The sequence below is a fragment of the Euleptes europaea genome, chromosome 6, assembly GCF_029931775.1.
Source record: "Euleptes europaea isolate rEulEur1 chromosome 6, rEulEur1.hap1, whole genome shotgun sequence".
NCBI classification, from domain to species: Eukaryota; Metazoa; Chordata; class Lepidosauria; order Squamata; family Sphaerodactylidae; genus Euleptes; species Euleptes europaea.
In genome coordinates, this window is record NC_079317.1 from 3,661,993 (window position 1) to 3,689,982 (window position 27,990).

General features: G+C 45.7%; 2 protein-coding genes across 2 annotated transcripts in view; one reads left to right on the plus strand and one right to left on the minus strand.

Annotated features, from left to right (window-relative positions):
* POLE2 (DNA polymerase epsilon 2, accessory subunit) overlaps window positions 1-1,265 on the minus strand; it is a 35,798-nt gene extending 34,533 nt beyond the window's left edge. Inside the window, exon 1 of the mRNA XM_056851107.1 lies at window positions 1,183-1,265. Within this exon, the coding sequence (XP_056707085.1) occupies window positions 1,183-1,250 (68 nt within the window). The 5' untranslated portion in view covers window positions 1,251-1,265. The remainder of the gene's footprint in view (window positions 1-1,182) is intronic.
* A 3,805-nt stretch (window positions 1,266-5,070) lies between these two features.
* Window positions 5,071-27,709, plus strand: KLHDC1 (kelch domain containing 1). The gene is made up of 13 exons (XM_056852232.1): window positions 5,071-5,193; window positions 6,670-6,740; window positions 9,556-9,673; window positions 11,404-11,522; window positions 12,028-12,106; window positions 12,220-12,303; window positions 12,488-12,571; window positions 13,475-13,533; window positions 14,383-14,495; window positions 17,213-17,285; window positions 21,842-21,926; window positions 24,403-24,455; window positions 27,535-27,709. Exons 1-13 carry the CDS (start codon window positions 5,071-5,073, stop codon window positions 27,707-27,709), a joined length of 1,236 nt encoding a protein of 411 aa, XP_056708210.1.
* Window positions 27,710-27,990: the final 281 nt, after the last annotated feature.

Genomic DNA, 27,990 nt, shown 5'->3' on the forward strand with positions numbered 1-27,990 from the left:
CATGTGTTCAAGGGCGCTGCCAGTTACTTTGTGACTTTGCAGGCGGATCCTCAGTGGGGGTTTGGAGAGGTAGGGGCTGTGGCTCAGTTTGTAGAGCCTCTGCTTGGCACGCAGAAGGCCCCAGGTTCAATCCCCAGCATCTCCAGTTAAAGGGACCAGACAAGTAGGTGATGGGAAAGACCTCAGCCTGAGACCCCGGAGAGCCGCTGCCAGTCTGAGTAGACAATACTGACTTGGATGGACTGAGGGTCTGAGTCAGTTATAAGGCAGCTTCATGTATAATTGGAGGGGAGCCTGTAGCTCAGTGGTAAGAGCATCTGCTTGGCACGCAGAAGGTCCCAGGTTCAATCCCCAGTCATCTCCAGTTAGGGGCTATGCAAGCAGGTGATGTGAAAGAGCTCCGCCTGAGACCCTGGAGATCCGCTGCCGGTCTGAGTAGACAATACTGACTTGGATGGACCGAGGGTCTGAGCCTCTGCTTGGCACGCGGATGGTCCCAGGTTCAATCCCCAGTCATCTCCAGTTAGGGGCTATGCAAGCAGGTGATGTGAAAGAGCTCCGCCTGAGACCCTGGAGATCCGCTGCCGGTCTGAGTAGACAATACTGACTTGGATGGACCGAGGGTCTGAGCCTCTGCTTGGCACGCGGATGGTCCCAGGTTCAATCCCCAGGCATCTCCAGTTAGGGGCTATGCAAGCAGGTGATGTGAAAGAGCTCTGCCTGAGACACCTCTGCCTGAGACCCCGGAGAGCCGCTGCCAGTCTGAGTAGACAATACTGACTTTGATGGACCCAGGGGCCTGATTCAGTATGGTATGCAGAGTATGCTGCGCCCAGGAAGGCCCTGGCAAGCCACCTCTGTTCGTCTCTTGCCATGAAAACCCCAAAAAGGGGTCGCCATAAGGGCACTTCACACGCACAGCTTCACGTGTCCCCAGTGGCCTCAAAGGCATTGGCTTGGGCCAGGGTCCCTGTTCCTGGAGATCTGCAGGCGAGGCTCGGGCTGGGGGCCGCGGCGTTTCCTCCAACGGAAGTGACGTCCGGCTGGAGATCAGTGACCGCCCGGGAGATCTCCAGGCCCCACCTGGAGGTTGGCTACTCTCTACCGCGGCCGTGTCGGTGGACTGGGCAGGCCGAGCCCCCCCCCTCCAACCCCCTCGCCGGGGGGGGCTTTTTTACTTACGCGCGGAGCAGCAGGCCGTGCATCTTGAAGGCGCCGCTCACTTTGCCCCTCAGCTGCTCCGCGGCCATCTTGAACGCTTCGCGCCAAAAGAGAAGCCGCGCCCCCCGCCCCGGTCTCGCGAGGCTTCCGCGGCCGGTCCGCTCAAATCCCGCGCGCGGGCTGGGAGACCCCGGAAGGCGGCTGAGCGCTTCTCCCCACGCCAGCCCCCCCCCCCCAGCCAACGCCGGGTTGCCTCTCTGTAGAGCAGTGGTTCCCAACCTTTTTTGACCAGGGACCACCAGGAGTTTTTTGTTCGGTGCAGGGACCTCAAGGTTCAAAATAAAAATTCTGAGAATTTGAAAATAAACTTTAATCATAACGGTTAGTTAAACATTAAACTTAGAATAATATTTGAATATATATTTTTATAATAGAGAACTTTTAATTGAAAATATTAATTTATTATGGGTTTATAACTTTGTTTCGCGGACCTTAATTTAGTTCTCGCGGACCCCTGGGGGTCCACGGACCCCTGGTTGGGAACCAGTGCTGTAGAGGCACGTTTTCGTCCCATCTGAGTTCTCAAAATTCAAAAATAAGCGCCCTCTCTCCCCCCACCCCCATGCAGAGTTCCGAGAATCTGGAAGGGGAAAATGTGCATCTACAGAGCAGGAAATTGAAATAGTTCAAGACTTTCTATTCCTTGGCTCCACCTTCAACCAAAAGGGAAACTGCAGCCAAGAAATCAGAAGGAGATTGGGACTGGGAAGGGCGGCCATGAAGGCGCTAGCAAATATTTTGAAGTGTAAGGATGTGTCACTGGCCACCAAGACTAGATTAATTCATGCCATCGTATTCCCTATTACTATGTATGGGTGTGAAAGCTGGACAGTGAAGAAAGCTGATAGGAAGAAAATAGATTCCTTTGAAATGGGGTGTTGGAGGAGAGTGTTACGGGTACCGTGGACTGCCAAAAAAACAAATCAGTGGGTTCTAGATCAAATCAAGCCTGAACTGGCCTTAGAAGCTAAAATTACTAAACTGAGGCTGTCGTATTTTGGTCATGTCATGAGACGACAAGAGTCACTGGAAAAAGACAGTCATGCTAGGAAAAGTTGAGGACAGCAGGAAAAGAGGAAGACCCAACAAGAGATGGATTGACTCAATAAAGGAAGCCACAGCCTTCAATTTGCAAGATCTGAGCAAGGCTGTCAAAGATAGGACATTTTGGAGGACTTTAATTCATAGGGTCGCCATGAGTCGGAAGCGACTTGACGGCACTTAACACACACACACACACAGCAGCGAATCCAAGGCAAAACCTCCCAGGCATAAATGCCCTAAAAGTGGACGCGTGTTAGGCCTGCGCGTTCACACGGACGCGAGCTAGGGGAAAAAAAGGCTAACGGTGTCTCTGTCAAATAAACGGGAAATCTTTCGCTTTCGGTCCAGAATTTGGAGCGTCACCCCACACAGTCTGCCATCGGCAAAAAGCATCCCCCACCCCGGTGGGATTTTGGGCTGTCTTGCGGCCCAGCAAGTTGAGGGGGGAGCAAGAAGGTGCCACCCCCCCTGCCCCACTAGACAGGCGTAGAAACCATGAAGGGAAGAGCAACAAGAGAGGGGAGGCAGCACTTACAGCAGAAACAAGCCGGTGCACCTTAAAAGAATATTAAAATGCCTCTAGACTCCGGGTAATTTTCATTATTTAATTGATGTCATTTACAGTCTGCCTTGCTCGCTGAGACTTGTGGCGGATTGCAGAGCACGCGACAAGCGACATCTGCAGGAATCCTACAAATGCAACAGAATTCTGAAAAGAAGCAGAAAATCTGGTAACAGAAATGAAACCCAGCATAAACCTTAGCATGACCCATTGAAAAGGTGAAGGTCCCCTGAGCAAGCACCGGGTCATTCCTGACCCATGGGGTGACATCACATCCCGAGTAGGATCATACTTAGAGCAACAGGCAGTGCAGGAGGCACCACAGGGAAAACCCCGGCAGCAGACTAATCCAGCAACCCCTCTGAATTTATTTAAAGCTTATAAAATATTTGCCTGTTCCTGCAAGAATTAATAAGACTCTTGTGGCACTTCAAAGACAAACACAATTTTATTCCAGCGTTAACTTTCAGGGACTATGGTGCTGGATGAAGGGACCTGTTCCTTTTCTTAGTTTTGTATGCAAGATTAGGGGTCCGCCAACACTTTTTCTGGTGCCTGCCAAGTGTTTTTAGGGAGTGGGTGGGACCAGTTAGGTCTTTTGCCCACCAAAGCTTCTGATTATTACGTGTCAGAGTTTCAATTGTGCCAACAGGCTCAAAAATGTTGGTGACCCCTTCCTTAAAGTCTAACAGCGTTTTATCCCAGCATATGCTTTTGGGGGAATACTACCTACTTCTTCCAATGCATTGGGTTACCAGTCACAACAATCACAGCTTTTTATTTTTAGTGTCATTTTGGTTGGTCCTAATAAAACAACTGTGCAAGATTTCAAGTTCTCCGCATTTCTTCATCAGGCTGAAAGTTTTAAGAGAGGAGGGAGAGAGAAAGATCAAAGCATAAAACATTTCCTGCCCTTACCCTTTTGATTTTATATCCATCCAGCCAAATGGAGTTTTAGAGAACTCCAAAGCTTGAAAACTGCATTCCATCATCTTAGTTGGCCTTGGTTTTTTAAAATTACTACTATTACATGGCTTGTTCTGTTTTCTGTTGTTGGAACTTGGACCTGTGGGTCTGGCTGCAATCAGGACTGACAAAAGGAAATAATTCTTTGCCTAATGAGTGATTAAAATATGGAATTCCCTCCCAGAGGAGGTAGTGATTGGCCACAGGCATAGACACGTTTATTCAGGAATTAAGACAGATTCATTGAGGGCAAGTGTATCAGTGGCTACAAACCCTGGTGACTAAAGGGAACCTCCACATCCAGAAGTAGTTAATCTCTGAATCCCACTGCTAGGAGGCACCATCAGGAGAAGGCCTTGGCCTCTATGCCCTATTGTTGGAACTCCAGAGGGACTAGTTGGACCATTGTAGGAAACAGGATGCTGGACTAGGTGGACCACCAGTCTGATCAAGCAGGGCTCTTCTGATGTTTTTATGAAGGCCTCAGCCTCACTCCCCTGTTACTGGCCCTCCAGAGGAACAGGTTGGCCTCTGTGTGAGACAGGATGCTGGTCTGGATGGACCCTCGCTGGTCTGATCCAGCAGGGGTCAAGTCAAGGAGCAGCCCGCCCTTTTTCTGTGCCCCTTACAAAACCAGACAGCTCTTCTCCCCTCCCCCCCCCTCGGGGGTGCCTGCATGGGAAAAGCCCGCTGGGCACAAGCAGGGGGAGCACGGATTGCACCACTCTCGGCTGCAGGGGGCGGGGTTCCAGCCCTGATTGGCACTCGAAACACCCTGGAAATGGAAACGGGGGACAAAGCCCACCCACAGAGAACACCCCCCCACACACGCAAGCGCTCTTGGAAGTTGGTCCGTTCCAACTCGAGTATGATTCTATAAGGCTGGTTTTTCCCCTTGAGGGGGATCTCGACGGCAAGCGCGCCTGCCCAAGACGCGACGCTCCCCCCTTCGCCCCCCGCAATGGTGCGGCCCATTCTGTCTCTCCCCCCCCCCGCGCGCCGTTCTTCTGTACGTGAGAAGGGGGGTGGGTGAAGGAGGCGGCGGCTGGGCGGGAGCGCGCGCGGCGTAAAAGATCCCCTCGTTTCTCTCCCCGTCGATCACCCCCCAAAAGCCCCGAGAAGCCGCAAACGCCGCCTCTCTCCCCGCCATCCCCGTTCTCCCCGCTCGAGCTCAGCAGCAGAGGGAGCACGAGGAGAGCCTTCCCGGGCGGCGGCGGCGGCGGAGCGCGGTTGCTGAGGCGACGTCGACAGCTGCCGGGAGCGCGCCCCTCGCCAAGATGGCGTCCAGCCCCCCCTCTCCTCCCGCCCCCCTCTCTCGTCAGCTCTGCGTGGCCGAGGAACGGAGCGGGCACTGCGCCGTGGTGGACGGGAACCGGCTTTATGTGTGGGGGGGATACGTGGTAAGGACGGCGGAAGGCAGCCGAGGGAGGGACAGGCCGCTCTCCTGCTTCGCGGCGTCCCAAAACAGACTGAGGCGCTTTCCTCGCTCTCGCCTCAGGAGCGAATAAGGCGGGGGCGGGGAGGAGGGGCCTTCCTCGAGCCGTCCGCTGATTGGCTGCAGCTCCGGCGCGGATCAGCGGTTTTTAAATGATTGATTAGCGGCTGCTCTTGTTCCGTTCAAAGGCCGCCTTCTTGAGCGGAGAAGGCGGTGTGGCGTAGTGGTCAGGAGGCCGTGGGTTCAAATCCCCAGGAAGCACATATCCTACTCATAGTCTGAAATAATTAAAAACAGCCCTTGGACACAGTCCCATCAAGGCCTATGACCATAGCCAGTGGTGTAGTGGTTAAGAGCAGTAGTTTTGAGCAGTGGACTCTGATCTGGAGAACCGGGTTTGATTCCCCACTCCTCCACATGAGCAGCGGAGGCTAATCTGGTGAACTGGATTCGTTTCCCCACTCCTACGCATGAAGCCAGCTGGGTGACCTTGGGCTGGTCACAGCTCTCTCATCCCCACCACCGGTGGGAGGTTTTGGGGACGGAGCCTGAGGAGGGCAGGGTTTGGGGAAGGGAGGGACTTCAATGCCATAGAGTCCAATTGCCAAAGCGGCCCTTTTCTCCAGGTGAACTGATCTCTGTCAGCTGGAGATCAGTTGTAATAGCAGGAGATCTCCAGCTAGTGCCTGGAAGTTGGCAACCGTACACCTAACTCACAGGGTGTCTGTTGTGGGGAGCGGAAGGTGATTAAAAGCCACTTTGATTCTTCCTTAAGTGGTAGAGAAAGTCGGCATATAAAAACCAACTCTTCTATTAGAATTCTAAGATGCCATCCTAAGTGTTGAGATGGAAATGAAAACAACCCCAAGAAAGGGGTATAAAGTCATGGTCTCCATTTAACATAAGCGTTTCAGGTGCCCTTATGTGTCCGGATTCTGTGCCTGCTTTTTCCCATTCAACTCAATTGGAGCAGTTCCCAAAATAATGTGTCAAAACCTGCTATGTGTCCTGCGTTGGCCAGCCCAGTTACCATGGCACATTTCCCACTTGAGTCCATTACCCATTGGGGTTCTTTCTACCAATAATTTTATTTACGTAGTGCTTTTACTTCAAGATAAATAGCAATATATATGTATTATTACATACTCGTTATAGTATTTCTAACTGCTTTGTTTCTATAACTACTTCCTGTAACTACTTTTGATCTTCAGCTAAGCCAAACATTATTCCTCTCCCTCCTAGATACCCTGGTGGGTTTCAGGTGATTAACATAACTAACATAAGGCCTTATGATGCTTTGTATGTACTATATTTTGCAGTACTTTTGATCAACCAGATTATCAGTTGAATATGAAATGAAAAATATATAAAAATGTCTGTAGAAAATGAGTTTGTGAATATAAATAATGAAATATTTGTATGCCTTTGGGGGGGGGGCTAGTCCATTGAAGAAAATGAAGTTTATCTTCCCAATGATGAGCTCTGGATCTATGACATTGACAGTGGACTATGGTAAGTCTCGTTAGATACAACTAATCTTTTTTGTTTTAAAAGCTTTAGTAGCTGAAACAGTTGGTTTGAGCAACATAAGAGCCTTGCTGGATCAGACCAGTGGTCCATCTAGTCCAGCATCTTGTCTCACACAGAGGCCAACTTTACAAAAATGAGGGTTTCTCCTCAGAGCATGTGCAAACGTTTCTTGCAGTAAGAAGAAGTGGAAGGGGTTGTTAACCCTACCCAAATTCCTGTGGACTTAGTTTCTACTGAAGGCTGAACAGCGAAGACAAGGGAAATTCCAAATGTCCAGATATTTATGGTAAATGGAATTGGACCTAAGCCAGCCTCCTTTCTAAGAGTGACAAGTTGATTTCTCCAGTACCACACAAATCCCCATCTCTGATGTCAGAGGCTATTTTTACCAATCAGAGCCATATAAAATATAATCCCACCTCTATCAAGCATTTCGTAATGGCTCTAAACTTCCATAACAAATAGGTGGTCTGGTCCAAATCAGATTGTCCTTTGTCCAAAAAGGGTTTAAGTCTGCCAGGATAGTTCAATGTGGAATAGAAATGAATGGGTCATTCCAATGGAAACCTCCAGGGGTTTAAAATCGCAGACACTCTAGGTGGCACTCTTGCCCTAGTAAGGTGTTAGAGTTTCTGTCACAGGCTCTGTGGCCAGCTGCTCCAAAGCACAATCATTTATGATGTCTAGAAACCTCATTTTTGTGGCATGACCCAAGCATACATTTGCTCAGTTCAATATGGGGGTAGCTGAAGTCACCCAGTACTGCTACATATTCCACATTAGTCACCTCCCTTATTTCCCTCTCTGTCTCAAGATCTGCCTCACAATCTTGATCAAGGGAGATGGTATACTTGCACTTTTAAATAACCCGTAGCACCTGGTATCTCCACCCACAGCAGTTGTGTTGAGGAGGGATACTTGACTCCATATTTCACTCCATGTCCTCTCTGATATAGAGTAACTCATTCCTCTGCTGTCTGTAGTATTTATATCCAAGAAAAACTTTCCTGTTGATGTTCCCTATTCCACCAGGTTTCTGAAACGTCCATTCTGTTTGTCATGTAGCACCAAGCACTCCAGCTTCCCTCTCTTGGTTCGGAGGCTTCTAGCATTGCCATATAGGCAACTGTACCTTGTTTTCCTCTCTCAGGATCTCTGTTTCCCTTAGCCTTCTCACACAGCCCCCCTTTACTTCTCTCATTCTCAAGTTCTAGCCAGTTCCCACCAATATTCTCCCGAGAGTTTACCACACCATCCCTTTAGGATAAATTGTTCAAAATTAGAGGCTCCCCAGCTCCTGCGGGCTTTCACCCAGAATTAGCCAAGCAGTTTCCCTAGAGCAGGGCAGACTTGGGAAAGGATTTGCTTCCTCTGACTATGGAGGTTTCCTTTAGTCACCTTAGCTAGTAGCCAGTGAAAGACCTCTCTTCCATTAATCTGTTTAATCCCCTTTTAAAGCCATCTCTGCTCATGGCCATCAACCTCAATCCGATGGCAGTGTATTCCACAATGTAATCACCCATTCAGTAAAGGTGTATTTCCTTTTGTTTCAGTTGGCTCTCATAACTGTTGACAGCTTAAATAATTTGCTTATTATGAAAACAAGAGCTGTGAGCCTAAGCATCCTGGTCCTAAATGCCGTAACATAAATTCCCATGACTTTTAAGGGAGTTTTAACCTAATGTGCTTGGAAATAAGCATCAGTTTTCTCCCCTGCCTCTGGTGCGTAGCCTTGGCCTGTGTTCTTAGGGATGAGGCAGGCAGAATTCCCCACTGGTGAAGGAGTCACAAGTGTCTCCTGTTTATTCATGTGAGGTGACAGGCAGTGGGGAAGTAGAGCACCAAATACCACCTAGTGTTAGAGTGAAGGTCCAATCAAAACAGTCTGTGGTGACCCTAGGAGCAATCCAAAGACAGCTTGAAAGAGCTGAGGCCATATTCACACAAAGGATTTTTCTGGAGTCAGATCCAATACTATGCTGGGTTCCTGGACAGCTTCCTGATGGAACAACAGCCAGTCTTGCTCTGATGTTTGCTTGTAGAGGGCCTAAATTCACTTTTTAACAGTGGTTAAATTTAAGTGCTACTGTTTACATTGAGGTTAGTGGCAAAATTGGTTGGCTTGTTTATTTAAAATATTTATATGCACCTCTCCCCCTGAAAAATGGGGGGGGGAGGTTAGTATGTAAACACAAGCATACACTAAAAAAACTGTAATAAAATGGAATGGCTTTGGGGCAGAACTTTCGTTTCATATTATTTTTGACTTATGCTGAAACTTAAGATCAGGATCGCATTAATTCCATCCGACTATACTGTCTGCAGTACAGTAAGAAGAGGTGAACTGGGAATTACCGTAACCTACTCCTGACTTCCATATGGGGTTGGATACAAGATTCATCACCACACCCAGGAGACATTTTAGAAATCCTTTTTTAAGGCCATCTTTTTGCTTTTTAAAAAATTGAGAGCGTTATACAATTAGTTGATAAATTAAATGTATTTCTGTTTCTTGAGAATCTGTTGTACTCGATGGACACAACAGATTTCGTAGGCTTTGTTTTAATTTGTATTTGTGCGAGTTGTTTCCTTAACTAGATAATACATTTTTATTGAATCAAATTCCGGTGCTATACATCCTTAGCGGTAATATTTTATGTACACGTAGCTTTGAATCACGAAAATTTATACCTTGGAAAATTGTGTTGGTCTTTAAGGATCTGCTGAAGTAATTGCAGTGGTTTTCCCTTTCTCTCTGAACAAAATTGTAGGACTTCTTGCGTTTGCTCAATTTCAGGTCGATGCATCTAATGGAAGGAGAGTTACCTCCCTCCATGTCTGGAAGCTGTGGAGCGTGTATTGATGGGAAGCTATTCCTTTTTGGTGGATTTGATGACAAGGGATACAGCAATCGGGTACTGGGCTCTTTTAGATTTTTGTACATATTGTAACCACCTGCTGAGGATGAAATAGCTCAATATATGAGAGTTTAATTTGACTGAGAAATCGTAATAGTACGGTATTGGTTTTATTTAATTTATTTATGTATTGTGGTGTTAGAGGAGAGTGTTACGGATACCGTGGACTGCCAAAAAAACAAATCAGTGGGTTATAGATCAAATCAAGCCTGAACTGACCCTAGAAGCTAAAATGACTAAAGTAAGGCTATCGTATTTTGGTCTCATTATGAGAAGACAAGAGTCACTGGAAAAGGCAGTCATGCTAGGAAAAGTTGAGGGCAGCAGGAAAAGAGAAAGACCCAACAAGAGATGTGTTGACTTAGTAAAGGAAGCCACAGCCCTCAGTTTGCAAGATATGAGCAAGGCTGACAAAGATAGGACATTTTGGAGGACTTTGATTCATAGGGTCACGAGCCGGAAGCAACTTGATGGCACTTAACACACACACACATACACACACACACACATTGGTTTTATTTATCACATAGTTTAAAATATGGTGGCTGGGACCCAAAAAGAGCTACTTCTGACTGTGATCTGCTTCATTTGTATCTTAACCGTCCTTCAGTGAGCTCGAGGTGGGGTATATGTTCTTGCTTCCTCATTTTACCCTACTCCAACCCTGTGAGGGAAGTTAGGTTGAGAGAGAGTGACTGGTTCACTGAGCTTTTTTGGCAGAGTAGAGATGTGAGCCTGGATCTCCCAGTCCCGCAGGTCCACCACTTTTAAGCACTGCACCACTTTAGGAGTCCCCCACTGCTTGAGCACATCTTGTGGGATCTAACTTAAAACCCTCCCCTATGTAATATCACAGTATTCCTTTTGAAAGCTCTCCAAATGACCATAATAGTTTGCCATTGCAGGAAAGGGATAATGGAGTTAGCCGCATTTCTTTGAATCCCGCCCTACAATTACAACCCATGGAGACCACTTCTTCACTGCAACCAGCACTGCACTTCACGCCCATAAGAATTTTATGACCAGTGTGTTTGCCTGCAGTTCGGAATTAACTTTGTTGATGGCATCAGCAAAATTAATAAAGTGCAAAAATCCTTTAACTGTTTCTACAGCTGTTCATGATAGCATGTAGCAGTCATTAATTCCTATCGATCTTGTGATCAAATGTAGGATTAAATGGTTTGCTTCTTCATTTCGACTCCTAGGAATTATGGCTGCCATTGTGAAATGCTGTTACTAGCAGCCAGTTACCAGCCACAGTTCAAACCAGGATACTCGGGTTAACAGCAGCTTAGTCCATATTGTAGTTAATGGCCGCGGCCATCTGATCCTCTGGCTGTCTGCAGTTGGGTGGATTCTGGTGCAAACTGATCTGCCACTTATCTCTTTTTGAGTTTTGGCCTTGAAACTGCAGCTGGCTCCGCTTCACTTAGCCTGGACTTCGGTCAAAGGCATTGTCCTGAAAAACTCACCTTGGCCTTAATTCAAAGGCAGCATAGATCACGCACTAAGCATGGAAGAAAAGCCCTCCATAATGAAAGCAGAATTCTTGCTAGTTATTGGCATTTATTGATTGGAGATCAGAGCATTTAAGAGTTTTCTCCTTTTTAAGAAAATTGAGGAATGGGTATCATTGCTTGTTCTCTGCTTTTGCCACAGTTGCCAATTAGAACTTAATTTTTCCAGAATATTACCCTATGTTGAAAGTGTTCTAATTTCCTTTTAAGCTCTATTATGTTAATTTGCGAACAAGGAATGGAATCTATTTGTGGAAAAAAATCACAGACTTTAATGGTCAACCTCCTACACCACGTGACAAACTTGCCTGCTGGGTGTATAAAGACAGGTAATTGTCATGGGTGATTTCACAAACGGGGAGGTGGCATTAGCTGGTGGACAAACGAACAGATTAGGCCCCTAGAGTTCTTAATTCTGTGTGTCTTCATGTCCTGGTTCAGTCCTCTTAATTTACTTGTGCTTCTCGCTTATAAAATAGGACTCTTGCTGTCCTTAATATGCGTGCAAGGCATGGGAATGGTAACAGTGGCTAGTTTTATAGCTCCTGGTAACATGAAAGCATCTTCAGATCATGGCTGTAATGTTCCCTGTCTCATAGATGATTCAAGGCAGAATTTAATTTTCCCCTATTGATTTCCTAAGAGCCCTGGTGACATAAACAGTACCCCAAAAGCCTGCTAGGATGAAGACAGAATTTAAAAAACCAACAGTGCAATCCTAAATGGGCCTTTGACTTCAGTGGACGTTGAAGGGTGTTAACTTTGTTTAGGATTGCACTTCAGTTGACTTAATGGCAAAAAGGTAATTTGTCATTTTGATTCTGATCTTTTCAGGTTAATATATTTTGGAGGTTATGGCTGCAGAAAGCAAAATGAGCTGAGTGACTGCTTTGATGTCCATGACGCATTTTGGGTAAGAGGTGCTGTATTTTCAAATAAAAAGGACCTTTATGTTTGAGATGATATTACAGGTGCTGTTATTCTTCTGTTCTTTTTATGGTTCCTGATCTTTTGAAAAAAAATTAGGAAGGCCAGATATACTGGGGCTGGCACAATGATGTCCATGTCTTCGATACAAGTCTACAAACTTGGTATCAACCAACAATTAAAGTAAGTGCCATTTTGAAATCCTGGTTAATTTCTTGGCATGTTCATTTAACTGTCTTTTTTGGCTGTCATATTTTAGTTAGCCATCAAGATGTCTTCCATACATAACCTTTCATTTTCTTCTGTAACATCTTGCATTTGTATACATGTTTGGAATTACTTTATATCCTTTTCTGTTTGCTTGCAGCGTGGAGATCCACCTCAACCTCGAGCAGCTCATTCATGTGCCGTCCTAGGAAATAAGGGCTACGTCTTTGGAGGACGGGTTTTGGTTAGTCTTTTTAAAGTTCAAGGCGTGATTGCTCCCAGCGTGAATGTAGCTATGGATGAATCTCTTCCCTTTCTCCTCCCACTTTTTTGGGGCACGCATGCACTGGGCTATGTTTCCTGTCTCCTATTTATGTTTTCCTCTCTGTCAGGTGCCAGGGTGAGAATTGAACCAGCCCCCTACCTATCCAGAGAGCCAGCCTGCTGTTGTGGTTAGAATGTCAGACAAGGATCTGGGAGACTCAGGTTCAAATCTCCATTCTGCCAGGGAAGGTTACAGCTTTTAAAATACAAGTATTTGGCAGCTGTTCCTGTTGGCAGCAGAGGACAGGACTTGCAATAACGGGTTTAAATTGTGGGCGCAAAGGTACCAGCTGGACATTACAGAAAAATATTTTTTACAGTACGAGTAGTTCAGCAGTGGAATTGCCTGCCTAGGAAAGTGGTGAGCTCCCTCTCACTGGCAGTCTTCAAGCAGCGGCTGGACGAACACTTGTCAGGGATACTTTGCAGAGCAATCCTAAAGGTTTGTTGATGTGAATACTCATGCATCTGCCTTAAACTGAATGAGACCCTTGGCCCATCAAGGCCAGTATTGTCGACTCAGGCTGGCAGCTGCTCTCCAAAGTTTCAGGCAGTGGTCTTTCTTATCACCTCATACCGCATCCTTTCCACTTGAGATGCTGGGTATTGAACCTGGCACCATCTACATGCCAAGCAGATGCTCTGTCTCTGAACCAGAAGCCCTCTCTCAACTCCTTGGAGAAGCATCATCTCATTTTAAGTACAGAGTTTTCCCATCTGGGGAGTTCTTGGTTTGTTGTGCTGAAATCGCTACTCTGATTTTCTTTAAAAATCATTCTCACACACTATGTTCTGTTTGTTTGTTTGTTTTTTGTTTTAATAGCAAACAAGGATGAATGATTTGCATTCTCTGAACTTGGATACCTGGGCTTGGTCAGGAAAGTAAGGTGTTTTTTTCATATGACCGCCTTCTCCGGTTTAAGTGGTTATGAAATTGCTCTCAGCTACACTTATAAAAGGATAGTGATGTGATGCAATTTTTTGTAGGGTAGTAAGCAATGAGGTAGTGTACAAGGAAACTTCCTTATATTGCACTAAAATTTTAGTTTTGATGTCTCGTGCAACTGCTGTATCTATTGCTGTCTATGTAAGTATTCTCACTTTGAGGAAAAAGTGCTGTCAATCTCTTTTTTTTAATCCCAGCAAGAATACTTTAAATGAAGAAACTCTCTAATGGAGAGTTGCCTACACTTATTTGATTGTTCTTGGCTTCATGTATGTGTGTGTTATCTTCTGTCAAGTCGCTTTCGACTTATGGGGACCCATGAATGAATGACCTCCAAAGCGTCCTGTTAACGATGAAACATGTTGAAGGTCATGAATTCATAGGGTTGCCATAAGTTGGAAGTAACTGCACGGCACTTAGCACATACACACAAAATGTGCTGTCACTGACAGCCTTGTTCAGATCTTGCAAACTGAAGACGATGGCTTCCTTTATAGAGTTTGCAGCTTAGGTGCACCCACAGAAGTTCAGGTCTCCTACCACTTCTCATCAGTTTCACAAAAGTACGTCTCCTCAGGGGAAATTTATTTACAAGCTATACAGACCTCACCTAGAGTATTGTGTTCAGTTTTGGGTACCGAATTTAAGAAGGATGTAGACTGATTTATGCTACCTTCAGAAAAGAGTTGCCTTGTATAAAGACGATAAACTCCCAGCCCAATAATTATTTTGTTTACTTTTTAAATTATATACACCTTCAATATTTTGGTTTCTTTTCTACCTAGAATTTGTACAAACGGCGAAAAACCAGGACAGCGCTCATGGCACACTTTGACTCCTGTAGCAGATGATAAATTGTTCCTGTTCGGTGGGTTGAGTTCAGACAATGTACCTCTCAGTAAGTGTGTTTTCCAAAATCTATTGACTTGGTTGTGCAAATAGTGGTACAAGTTATAATTGTTTGATTGGTGTGATTAGTGAATTAAAATAATAACTGTTAATTAAACTTTGTCCCCAATGAACTTATAGAGTGAAGGCTGGCCATTCCCTCACTGGATGGGCACGACCCAGTTGTGTGGGGGGGATGGCAGGAAATGGGTGGGGGATGTCAGCAGCATCCTGATGTGCTGACATTGCTTCCCATGGCAACCGCAGAGTTTTGCCTGAATGCCAGAGCATCCCTGGTGTCCCCTGGCAACATACTGATGTCACTTCCAGGCACATGGGGAGTGATGTCAGCAGGTCACCAGTGATGTCATTATGTCTCCAGTGAGGACCCCTACCACCACTAAGTCCCTCTCCCTGCCAGTTGCCATGGTCCCTTTGAAGGAGTCCAGATGGCAGTTGCCCTGAGGGCCGAGGAAGGCCACGGTGGCCTAAAAACCTAGCAAAATAAGAACCTTAGTGTATCTGCAGCTTTCTAAGCCCACAGTTCATTCATAGAATCATAGAGTTGGAAGGGACCACCAGGGTCATCTAGTCCAACCACTGCACAATGCAGGAAATTCACAACTGCCTCCCCCCACGCCCCCAGTGACCCCTGCTCCATGCCCAGAAGATGGCCAAGATACCCTCCCTCTCATGAACTGCCTAAGGTCATAGAATCAGCATTGCTGACAGATGGCCATCTAGCCTCTACTTAAAAACCTCCAGGGAAGGAGAGCTCACCACCTCCCGAGGAAGCCTGTTCCACTGAGGAACTGCTCTAACTGTTAGAAAATTCTTCCTAATGTCTAGACGGATACTCTTTTGGTTCTTGTAGGTTATCCAGGCTGTGTGACTGTGGTCTTGGTATTTTCTTTCCTGACGTTTCGCCAGCAACTGTGGCAGGCATCTTCAGAGGAGTAACACTGAAGGACAGTGTCTCTCAGTGTCAAGGGTGTAGTAAGAGTAATATATAGTCAGAAGGGGGTTGGGTTTGAGCTGAGTCATTGTCCTGCAAAGTATTAAAGGTAATGTGCTAATCATTGTCCTGTAAGCATCAAGATAATGTGCTAATGAGGGAGTGGTATGTTAATGTGGAACCATTGTATCCTGAAGTGATCTGTTAACATGTGGAATCTAAAGCTAATCCGCATGGCTATTGTGGACTGTAGTCTTTGTTAGTCTGGAAGTTTTCAGGACAGGAAGCCAAGCCTTATTCATTCGTAAACTCTCTTCTGTTAAAGTTGTGCTGATGTTTATGAATTTCAATGGCTTCTCTGTGCAATCTGACAAAATAGTTGGTAGAACTGTCCAGTCTTTCAGTGTCTTGTAATAAGACCCTGTGTCCTGTTTGGGTCAGTCCATGTTCAGCCACTGCTGATTTCTCAGGTTGGCCAAGTCTGCAGTATCTTTCATGTTCTTCTATCCTTGTTTGTATGCTGCGTTTTGTTGTCCCGATGTAAACTTGTCCACAACTGCAACTTATACAATATACTCCTGCAGAAGTGAGGGGGTCTCTTTTGTCTTTTGCTGATCATAGCATCTGTTGTATTTTCTTGGTGGGTTTAAACACTGTAGGTTATGTTTTTTCAAAAGTTTCTCCATCCTATCAGTGACTCCCTTAATAAATGGTAATAATACCTTTCCTATGGGAGACTGTTTTTCCTGAGTTTTCTGATTTTTGTTTGGTTTAATGGCTCTTCTGATTTCATTTCTGGAATAGCCGTTTGCTAGCAGTGCGTGATTTAGATGATTAATTTCTTCCTTGAGAAACTGTGGTTCACAGATCCGTCTTGCACGGTCCATTAACGTTTTGATTATTCCTCTTTTCTGTCAGGGGTGATGGTTGGAGTTTTTGTGTAAGTAGCAATCTGTGTGAGTTGGTTTCCGGTAGACCTTGTGACTTAACTGAAAGTTTGTTTTGCGGATGACAAGGGTATCAAGAAATGGGAGTTTACCCTCAATCTCTTTTTCCATGGTAAACTGAATGTTTGGATGGATATTATTGAGATGGTTTAGAAAGTGCATTAATTTTTCTTCACCATGGCTCCAGTTAGTAAATGTATCATCCACGAACCTGAACCAGACTGTAGGTTTGTAAGGTGCCGATTCTAATGCTGTTTTTTTTTAATATTCCATGTAAAAGTTTGCTATTACTGGACTGAGAGGACTTCCCACAGCTACTCCATCAATCTGTTCATAAAATTCTTTATCCCACAGAAAATAACTTGTTGTCAAACAATGGTGAAATAAGGCTGTTATATCTTCCGGAAAAATCTGGTTAATCAATGAGATTGTGTCTTTTACTGGAACCTTGGTAAACCTTCTGCTCAAGATCTTTTAACTGGAAACTCTTTTGATGTAATTTCAACCAGTTGGTTCTGGTCCGACCTTCTGGGGCAACAGAAAACAACTTGGCATGGTGTACATGGTGAACTACTTTAGGTAATGAAAAGCATTTCAAAAGCAGGTTGTCATGATGTGCCATGGAAGCCCCAAAGGGTCAAACAGTCCGAGCCTCCTTTTGAGCGAGCTGAAGTGGCTCTTTCAGTCATTGCCAGGGTTGCCCCACGTTTTCATATTAAATATTTATTTTCTGGCTTAATGTTCAACGCGAAGTAGGCTGTTAGCCATTTATTATCAATGGACATTTATTATAAAAAATAACAATCTGTACATCTTTATTTTCAGGTGATGGCTGGATTTATAGTGTGGCCCCAAATGAATGGCAACCGCTTGCCTATTTACCGAAGAGCAGACCGAGGTATCTTCAGCCAGTCCACACTTGTTGGGACTGAGATAAGTAGGAATAGATAGTTATGTCAGGCTCAACATCACTGTGTTCTCTTTTTTAAAAAATATTTGCATGCATGTTAATGTTTGTATTTTAAATACCTTTTAGTGTCCTGTTTGAAATACATCAATTACACACTGTGTTTTTCAGCTGATACTAGAGAGTAGTCAGTCAAGTGATTGTGAGGTTTAAATAATGTCAAACTGAGTCTGAGCCCGTCAAAAAAATGCAGTTAATTGATACATCAGAATGCTCAGTTAACCCCTTGCTGACCTTGCCCAGTGCAGAGTCGTCTGTTGTGTTTGCATTTTTGTCTCAAACTTATTTATTCATAAGAACGCACATTGATTTCAGAGGAAGTTGCTTCCTGGGAAACACAGTCAAAATTACAATTTGAAACTTCTGGCTTGAGTGAACTTCTGTCATCAAGGAAGCATTGGGTGGTACAGGAGAGAGGTTGTATCTTCACATGAACACGTGAAGCTGCTGTATACTGAATCAGACCCTTGGTCAGTATTGTCTACCCAGACTGGCAGCGGCTCTCCAGGGTCTCAGGCAGGGGTCTTTCACATCACCTACCTGCCTAGTCCCTTTAACTGGAGATGCTGGGGATTGAACCTGGGACCTTCTGCATGCCAAGCAGATGCTCTACCACTGAGCTACAGCCCCTCCTTGGGCATACAACATATTGCTTGGAGAGAGTCTACATACCTGACATCCAGTGCAGATGGGACCTTATTTCCTGGCTGATAACCCACACAAACCCGGGATATAACTGAACCATTCAGACCTGTTTAAATGTTTCCAGCCAATGAATATATAGAGCTGCCATTGTTCTAGCTAGCTCGGTATTGTCTGCTCTAACTGGTAGCCCCTTTCCGGGGGCCAGGCAGAGTAACCTCTTTCCTGACCCCTTCTGCCCAAGATCTTATAACTGGAAATGTTAGGGGTCCTTATTGCTACCTTATGCATACTTAGCAAGTGCTCTACCCCTTAGTCACAGGCTGTTCTCCCACAAACGTTCCATCAGTTTAAGGGGTTAATGGGTGCAGTCTTGCTCTCCCAACACCCACAGCTTCTACACAGACCAACCAGGCCGATGTAACTATTATATCAGGTTGCCCTTCTACTTTGTTTCCCCCCTCAAAGTCTGAAGAAGATATATATAATGCATTAGGCAGGCTACAGGCCAGTATGCAGTTACTACTATTTATTTCATTTTGTAGATCCTTTTTCTTTAGTGTAATTTGACAGCAGGTCAGGTTGAAGCCGTATGAACGTTTCCATTCATCCCCAACCCTTTCCATTCATCCTTTGCATAGTATGAACACAGACCTGGCGGGGGGTTGTCTCCCTTCAAGATCAACTCCATGGAGTTGGGTAGAGGTTGCTCAAGTCAGAGTAAAGAAAATATGCAGAACTCCTTGTAAGCAGCTATTCCACCCCTGTGTTTTCTTCACCCTGGATATAGAGCAAGGTTCAGCCACTGAAGAGCCCAGGGGCAAGCCTGACCCACTGAGAAATAACACTTTTTCCTGCAGTTGCCAAAACAAATAGAGATAGGCTGGGAGACTTTTCGGGATCAGCAGGGGGGCATCCTCTTATGTAAAAATAATTGCTGACTTAGGGGGACTGGTAGGCAGGACAGCCCTCTTGTGTGAAAGAAGCATGGGCCTATTTAAGTAAAAATGCACCCCTGTTATTATTTTGCAGTCTTTGTGGAATGGGCCGAGTACAGAGAAAGTCGACCTCCAGTAGTTTGTTGGAAGTTATTTGTCTTTTAAAATGCAGATGCTTAAGATCAGGACTGTAAGCGCGCAAAGTCTGTAAGAAGTTCCATCAAAACCAGTATGACAGAATGCTGAATCGCACAGGCATGCATGTCCCCGAGGCTCATACCCTCTCAAATACCAATGCCCTGTTCCATCTCTTCCCTTTTCAGAGCAAAACGTGGTTAGCATTAATGTAGAGGCCTTGGCTAGCTGAAAAAGAAGAGAATGTGGAGGGGGTCAGATTTGTGAGGGAGGAGGACAGAGGAGTTCCAAATTACCCACAGCTAAGGGATTGGTAACATTTTGTCCTCTTCCTATCACTGTTTCCCACTCTGGTTTGCAGCTGAATATGCGAACAGCATCCATTAAAAGGCATTGTACATGAGGCAATGTCAGTCATTTGAACACCTTGTTCGTGGTGTCAATCGGTCATATCTAGTTCAGGTTATCATTTTATATCACAGATAACAAGCTGGTAACCATGCCTGTGTGAACTCAGTCTGTGTGCAAGGATGTTACCCCCCTCGATTTCAGTAAAAATTTCCGATTGTTGGCTTTTTCTGGGCCAGGTCCATCCCTTCCAGGTAGCGCAGACGTGATGCTGGTTTTCATTGTTCGTAGGAATACAGTGTTAACTGCCATTCCCATGATAGCACTGTTGAGAAGCTAACTGATATTTCCCTTATATATGGATGTATCTTACCCAGTACCACCTGCTCTGGTTGTCAGCGCCTGTCTGGGAGGCAGAATTGGACCTTTCCCAGCAGCTACTACTTGAGATCTTTTTATTTATTTATTGGATTGTTTGTTGGGATTGGGGAGGTGAGAGATTGAACCTGGGACCGTCTTCTCCAAAACAGGATCTCTTGCCTCTAAATCACAGCCACTCACTGAAGACTGCATTAAATGCATTGTATTGTTCCTTTGTAAGAGAAGATTCAAAATTATGCCAACTAATTTCACAAATATCATCCCAGTTGGAGGGTCTGTTTTGAAAAAAAAAAAGATAACGTTAATGTAGCTGATGTGTAATGTAAATAACATGCTTTATTAGAATGTCTAGGTGCTAAGTTAGAGCAGCTGTGAGAGGACATAAGCTCTATCAGTCTGTAGAAAAAAAGCCTCAGGTTTGCAGCTAGGAGGTCCACAGAGTCAAGGCAGTGTTCTTCGATGTTCCAGTCCAGGCCAGAGTTTCCCTAATGCACATAAGACAGAGGCAGACCTATCAACAGGTATGAGGAAGAGTACAGGTGGGATACAGTTTAGTGTAAGGAGATCCGTGAATAATTGCTGAAATGAATTAAGTAAGAAGTTCTCTTGAGCACCGAGTAGTCGTGTGCATTATTTTTGCAGTAATTAAATAAACAAAAGGGACAAATCCTGCTAACCTCTGCGAGTTATACTCGATCTATTCATTCTAAAAAAGATTCAGTGCAGTGAAGCTCACCTGACAATTATTGGTGCAAATTGGTTCTATTGACAACGGACTTCTATTGATGCATACCCATTTGTTTATTTTGCACTAGCTTGTGCAAAAAGAGTTCTTATGTTGAGTGTGATGTCGGGGACGGTTAACATGCAGGGAGGAAACAACTCTTTGAGGATGCATAAGGGGGGGAGGGGGAATATTTGGCTATGGCCAAAAAAGAGTAGGACTAGGAAAGCACACCGCTCTGAACTTGTGGAAAGCTGGGGCGTAAACAAAGCCAGCAAGCTTTTTTATATATATTTTCCCCATGAGAGTGCTTTACTCTCTCTCAGCTCTTGTGTAAGTCCTTTGATCTCAGCCAACAGCCAGCTGCACATCTGACCCCTGTGGTGTGTTTGGGGCGCACAGTATTGAGCTGGTCTGCCGCTAGCTCACACAGCTGGCAGAGCCAAGCACACGCTGTGAAGTCTGCCTGACCTGCTTCCCCAGGGGGAGAGGAGGGGAAGGAAGGAAAGGTACTATCTTTTCCAGAGATATTTCATCTGCATTCAGTTGTGCACTGTCCGCAAGAGCTGGACTCTCCAAGAATCCCCTGGCTTTTGCTGTAAGTGCTTTTGAACGAAGGCCAAGATCTGTAAAAAAACAAAAACAGAACAAAGAATCCCTTTCAGATGACCCATTGTTAAATGGTCCTCATGCCCTGCTTCAAGGGGCTGAACTCTGTTGGCATTAGATGCCAAGAAACTCAAGTAGAATATTGAGTGACTGCTAGTCCATTAGCGTAGATCAGTTAATACATGAATGTGGAGGACTTTGAGATAACCAGGGTATTCAGTGTTTATCACAGATGTCATTTTTAAATCACGCTTTCTAAGATTAATTTTAACCCAGTCCTCCAGACTGAACAGGCTGGTTGTTTCATTCTTGTTTAAAACTACCACAGTGCTCCAAAGTAATATTGTTGCAGGCATCATTTTAAGAATTGGAGCATATGCAAAGTTTTTAAATATTTATAGCTTCAGTTTGACAAAAAATGACAGTTAATCTTAATCCTTGGTAATTAGTGGGAAACTAGTGAGATTGCAGATTCTTAGTTCACAGCCCATGTGTAATTTAAAATATTTATCACATTTGGGGGAGAACGTTCATTCTCTTTTTTTAGACAGCTGCATTCAAGCATTACTATATATTGACAAGGAGGAAATCCTACAAAATTGATGTGGTAGATACACTCATATGCTAAATCTTATCACCAAAATGAGAAGTTGTAATTATGTAAAATCCACAATTATTTAGAAACTTAGAATATCTGTAATATTTTGTAGGTTGTGGCATACAGCCTGTCTTGGTAAAGAGGGTGAAGTGATGGTCTTTGGAGGAAGCAAAGATGACCTGCATTTCCTGGACACAGTCAGTAAATTTCATGTTTGTAAAATAACACTGTTATTAGTGATAAATCTCTAATTTTAAATGGTGCTTATTTTTAAGGCAGGGAATTTTAAGTAGACGAAATGATTTATTCTTTCACTGGCTTATTTCTTTGGCTTGTTGTGTTCCTTTTTATTTCAGAATGACTGATAATGCTGTTGTTTTCTGCGTGGGCATACAGTATGCATGAGCTATGGCTCCAGTGTACAGCTTATCCCAAGTTTCTGGATCATTAGGGTTGCTCTGTGCAGCTTTTCCTTCACAAAAGGCATTAAACCGACATGCGGACTGATGGCTGCATTCAAGTAATTGAAACATGTGTGCTGTTGGCTGTGCACCCACACATTGGGACACCTCAGTCAAATGTGACTTTTTTGGACATGCAACAAAAATCTGTGCTTGGACTTACTGTCATGCTTTTTCCTACATGGGACTTGTTTCTGTGTAGAAAAGCATGACATGTAGTGCGTTGGGGCAATGCTTTGCTTTTCTTCAGCTTTTTTGAGTAGATTTTGGAAGGCACTTGAATCATTTACAGTATAATTTTGAGCCAAGATGTGCCCTCCTCAGTTGGCTGAACTTCAGTGGGCTTAGAAGGGTATAACTCTCCTTAGGGTTGCACTGTTACCTGTGTGTGTTAAATGCCATCAAGTCGCCTCCGACTTATGGCAACCCTATGAATCAGTGCCCTCCAAAATGTCCTATCTTTGACAGCCTTGCTCAGTTCTTGCAAATTGAGGGCTGTGGTTTCCTTTACTGAGTCAATCCATCTCTTGTTGGGTCTTCTTCTTTTCCTTCTGCCTTCAACTTTTCCTAGTATGACTGTCTTTCCCAGTGACTCTTGTCTTCTCATAATGAGACCAAAATACGATAACCTCACTTTAGTCATTTTAGCTTCTAGGGTCAGTTCAGGCTTGATTTGATCTATAACCCACTGATTTACATTTTTGGCATTCCACGGTATCTGTTACCTTTCCTTTATCCCTTAGAACAGGGATGGGGAACCTCAGGCCCAGGGACCGAGGACATTTTTTGTGGCCCTCGGGAGCTCTGGGGCCCTGCCGCGGAGGCCTGTCGGCTGTTGAGCAGCGAGGCGGGGAAGAGGCCGGCGGCTCCTGGCAGCAGAGCATGCATGCGAGAGCTGATCAGGTTTCGGGGGGGAGGCCTTTTGTGGACTCTAGTGGGGGAGGGCATGGAGACTGGGGCCCAGTCGTGCAGGGCTCCGTGCGCCGTCGTGTGTGTGTGTGGGCGGGGGAGGCTGGAGCCCAGTTGCACGGGCCGGCATGCGCACGCGTGTATGTGGGGGGGAAGGCTTTTATCTCTTCCTCTTTTTCTGTCACTCTCCTTTCTCTCCCTCTCTTTTTCCCTCTTTTTCTGTCTCTTTCTTTGTCTCCCTCCGTCCTTTTCTTTCTTTCTTTCCCTCCTTCCTTTTCTTTCTTTCTCCCCCTCTCTCCATTTCTTTCTCCCTTTATCTCTCTTTCTCCCTCCCTCCCTTTTCCTCTTTCTCTGTTTTCCTTCCTCCCTTGCCAATCAACTGTGGGCTGCGCCCCCCTGGTGCCTCATTTGCTTGGGAGGGTGGGAGTGGGGCGCCCTGCAGGCCTTCTCTGTGTGGCCTCTCCTGGGGTTGCTAACCTCTAGGTGGTGGCTGGGGACCTGGCAACCCTAGCCTCTCCCCCCCCCCAACCGGGAGATGTACACCTGGTATGGCCCCTGAATGATACTATAAATGTGCAAATGGCCCTTGGCAGGAAAAAGGTTCCCCACCCCTGCCTTAGAAGCTCCTTGATCCATTGATCTTGAGCAGCGTAAATCTAATGTTTGAGGGATATAAGGACTGGAATAAATCTTGCCACTGACAATGTAGCCTTGGGATCCTTGTCCCTTAATAAAAAAGGCATTATGTCAGACACAGAGGCATTAAATTTATATGAAAAAAGGGAAGAGATATAACGTTATCAAAGTTCCTCATAAAAGCGGCATTCCAAGAGGGCATGAGCTAATGAATCAATAGAGCCAGAAGAGCAAGGACAGGTCCTGTCTGGGTATGGTATATTCAAAATTCTGCCCTGCATAACCATAGAGGGGTTAGCATTCAGTCTATCTAAACAGATGGCTGTATCTGTTACCTGCACTGTTACCTACAGATGAAAAAAATGCTACTTCAGTCAATGAGTAATTCAATTGTGGAATTCGCAATAAATGGGGTCCTTCTGCAACTGGAAGGCACTGCTGCTTATGGAGGGGGACTTTCACCGATTCCCTCTTCTTATTACAGACCCCCCCCAAGTTGCCCTATGCCCCTTCCAGAATGTCTGTCAATTCCCCAGAGCCCTTTGTGGGTAGCACAGCAGGGAAAGCAGGAAATGTTTGTTCTAACAATTGTACTCTTAATTGCTATCCTTAGGATCCAAACCTCCGTGTAGCTTGGTTGGTTTACACCTGTTTTGTTTCCACTTAGGGACATTGCAGTGATTTATTGATTTTTCAGACACAACCCTACTCACTTCTCAGGTGAGTTGAGAAAGAACTGCAAGCTCAGTATATTGTGACACATGGTTTTAGTGGCCCAAGCTCACCCGATTTCATCAGATCTCAGAAGCTGAGCAGGGTCAGCCCTGGTTAGGACTTGGATGGGAGACCACCAAGGAAGTCCAGGGCTGCTATGCAGAGGAAGGCCACCTCTGTTAGTCTCTTGATGTGAAAACCCTATGGGGTTGCCTTAAGTCAGCTGCAACTTGACTGCATTTTTCACCACCACCAAATGTGAGAGACTGCTGAAACCTGGCAACTATAATGTGCATGCAGGATGCACACAAAGCTCTACATGCTGCACTGTTCTCCACGATTCAGGGACTTTTCCACACTCACTGAGATGGTTTTCTGCTGTATGCAGAGCATTTCCCGATGCAGAAAGGCAAGAGAGCTGCACTGGAGAGCTTCGGCTTATGCCCCCCAGATTTCGAGGGGACATGGAAGCACAAAAGCATTTGTTGAAATGCACCTGTTGGCCACATGCTTGGGTCCACTTGCAAAGCAATATGAGGCGTAGAATCATAGAGTTGGAAGGGACTATCAGGGTCATCTAGTCCAACCCCTGCACAATGCAGGAAATCCACAACTACCTCGACCCCACACCCCCAATGACCCCCACTACATGCCCAGAAGATGGCCAAGATGCCCTCCCTTTCATGATCTGCTTAAGGTTATCGAATCAGCATTGCTGACAGATGGCCATCTAACGACTTCTTAAAAACCTCCAGGGAAGAAGAGCTTACCACCTCCTGAGGAAGCCTGTTCCACTGAGGAACCGCTCTAACTTAGAAAATTATTCCTGATGTCTAGACGGAAACTCTTTTGATTTAATTTCCACCCATGGGTTCTGGTCCGACCTTCTTGGGCAACAGAAAACAACTCGGCACCCTCCTCCATATGACAGCCCTTCAAGTACTTGAAGATGGTTATCATATCCCCTCTCAGTCTTCTCCTCTCCAGGCTAAACATACCCAACTCCTTCAACCTTTCCTCATATGATTTGGTCTCCAGACCCCTCACCATCTTTGTTGCCCTCCTCTGGACACGTTCCAGCTTGTCTACATCTTTCTGAAAATCGGGTGAGCATGGACCACAAAAATTGCAGTGCCCAAAACTGCATGGGGAACAACAGCATGAATATAGTCAAAACCATTCACATATTTTCTTAGCAATCCTTTGTAAAGGGCCAGGCACCACTCCCCCCATTAGGATCTCCCCTTTTCTTCAGCACAGAGCAACCAACAACAGGAAATTTTAGAGATGTCACTTTAATTGTAACACACATAAAACAGCGAGCTCATATCAGGAGGCCAGTTCTCCAGTTATCACCTCTGGCTGCTTCCACCCAAGGACAAATCCTTCCCTAGGCTCTTTTAGTCACAGCTTCAGGTTGCTGCATCCTTCCTGCCAGGTTAAGCCTCCAGGTCATTCCTCCACATGAGCGGCAGACACTAATCTGGTGAACTGGATTTGCTTCCCCACTCCTACGCACGAAGCCAGCTGGGTGACCTTGGGCAAGTCATTCTCTCAGCCTCACCTATCTCACAGAGTGTCTGTTGTGGGGAGGGGAAGGGAAGGTGATTGTAAGCTGGTTTGATTCTCCCTTAAGTGGCAGAAAAAGTCGGCATATAAAAACCAATTCTTCTTGGCCATCTTCTGGTCACTAGGGGTGAGGGGGGGGGGAAGGTAGTTGTGAATTTCCTGCATTGTGCAGGTGGTTGGACTTGATGACCCTGGTGGTCCCCTTCCAACTCTTTGATTCTATGGCTGGCCTATCGATGTCCCAGGAGGTGCTACCTGCTCTATTCCTGGGCAGGGAAACAGCCAAAATGCAGAGGCTCTCCACTTCCCGCCTTTACCAGGCAGCTGCTTCCTCTCCCACTTTCTCTTGACCACCGCCAGTTCCTAAATCCCTTAGCTTACTCCTGAGGAGACCTTTCCTCCAAAGGAGCCTTATGTCCCACAGGACGCCTTTAGCCCACAGAGTGTTAATGCTGGCTGTCGGTCCCCCTGTCCATTCTTTCGCTGCCCTGCAGACCCACCTTGCTCTCCCCTGCCGGTGGGCTCTCCCACTTCTTCCCCAGGGTCAGGGCTCTTTGGGGTGTGTAGGGTTGCCAGGTCCCTGTTTGCCACTAGTGGGAGGTTTTGGGGCGGAGCCTGAGGAGGGTGTGGTTTGGGAAGGGGCCGGACAATTAAAGCAGTTGCATTTGCCTGTAACTGTTGTCCATCCAGTGTCTTCTGTGTCTTCCTTCTCAACTTCCTGCCTGTACGAGGCAGCTACTTCCACTTCCTCCTGCTGGGGCCTTTTATCCCCTTTCTCCTGACCACCCCCATGTTCCTGTGTCCCTTAGCTTACTCCTGACGAGACCTTTTCTCCAAAGGAGCCCTGTATCCTGGAGGAAGACTTTAGCCCCCAGGGAGTCAATGCTGGCTGTCAGTCCCCCACTTTGCAGACCCCCCCCCCGTGCTCTCCCCTGCCTCTCCCACTTCTTCCCCAGGCTCAGGGCACTCTGGGGTGCAAGATCCTTACAGCAGCCCTATAGTGTGGATTACTGCTGTTATCCCCATGTTTGAGATGTGGGCCTCTGGCTGAGCTGATCACATATTAAATAGTGCAGTCCTAACCATGAACAACACATGAACACATGAAGCTGCCTTATACTGAATCAGTCCCTTTGTCAAAGACAGTATTGTCTACTCAGACTGGCAGCGGCTCTCCAGGGTCTTAGGCAGGGGTCTTTCACATAATCTACTTGCCTAGTCCCTTTATCTGGGGATGCCAGGGGTTGAACCTGGGACCTTCTGCATGCCAAGCAGATGCTCTGCCACTGAGCCACAGCCTCTCCCCATGCGTTCTCAATCCCTTTTCGATCCTAGTAAGTGTGTTGAGGATTGCAGCCAACCCCCCTGCCCCCGGTGAAGTTGTAGTTGACAGGAAAGGTTGGCCGTGGGCATTACTAGAGGGTGGACATCGACATGTCTACATTGTTACAATAATTTACTCCCATGTAAATTTGGGTTTTAGCCCACAAAACTAATTCTGGCACATTTCTTCCAGGCTTTGCCTCGACTCCATTGCTAAAAATGCCCTCCTCTTGGAGAATCAAATATCCTGGTTACCATCCAAACTCCTTGAGCAAGCTATGGATAAGATCACGTATTGGGCAGCTGTTAGCTGTCGCCAAGAAAAAAAAGCTGAAATTGAAGGACAGGAGAAGAGTAATTCCACCTAGCAACGTTTCTGCAGGAATCTACGACATACAGCACAGACCATTGTTGGAGATCATTTAGAAATGTTACCAGTCAACTGTTTAATGGGCTGAATTTTTCAAGGTTATCTCTGGTCTAGATACTTAGAAATATTATTTCTTGCTACCCGAGCAACACCTAGAGTTACACTGCCTATGTGGCAATCGCTTGTAGGTTCTGAAGTTAACAATGGCTTTCTTGTGTGCTCAGCCAATCCGTAAAGAGTACAGCTACTAGTTCCAATGAAAATTGAGGAGGTGCATAA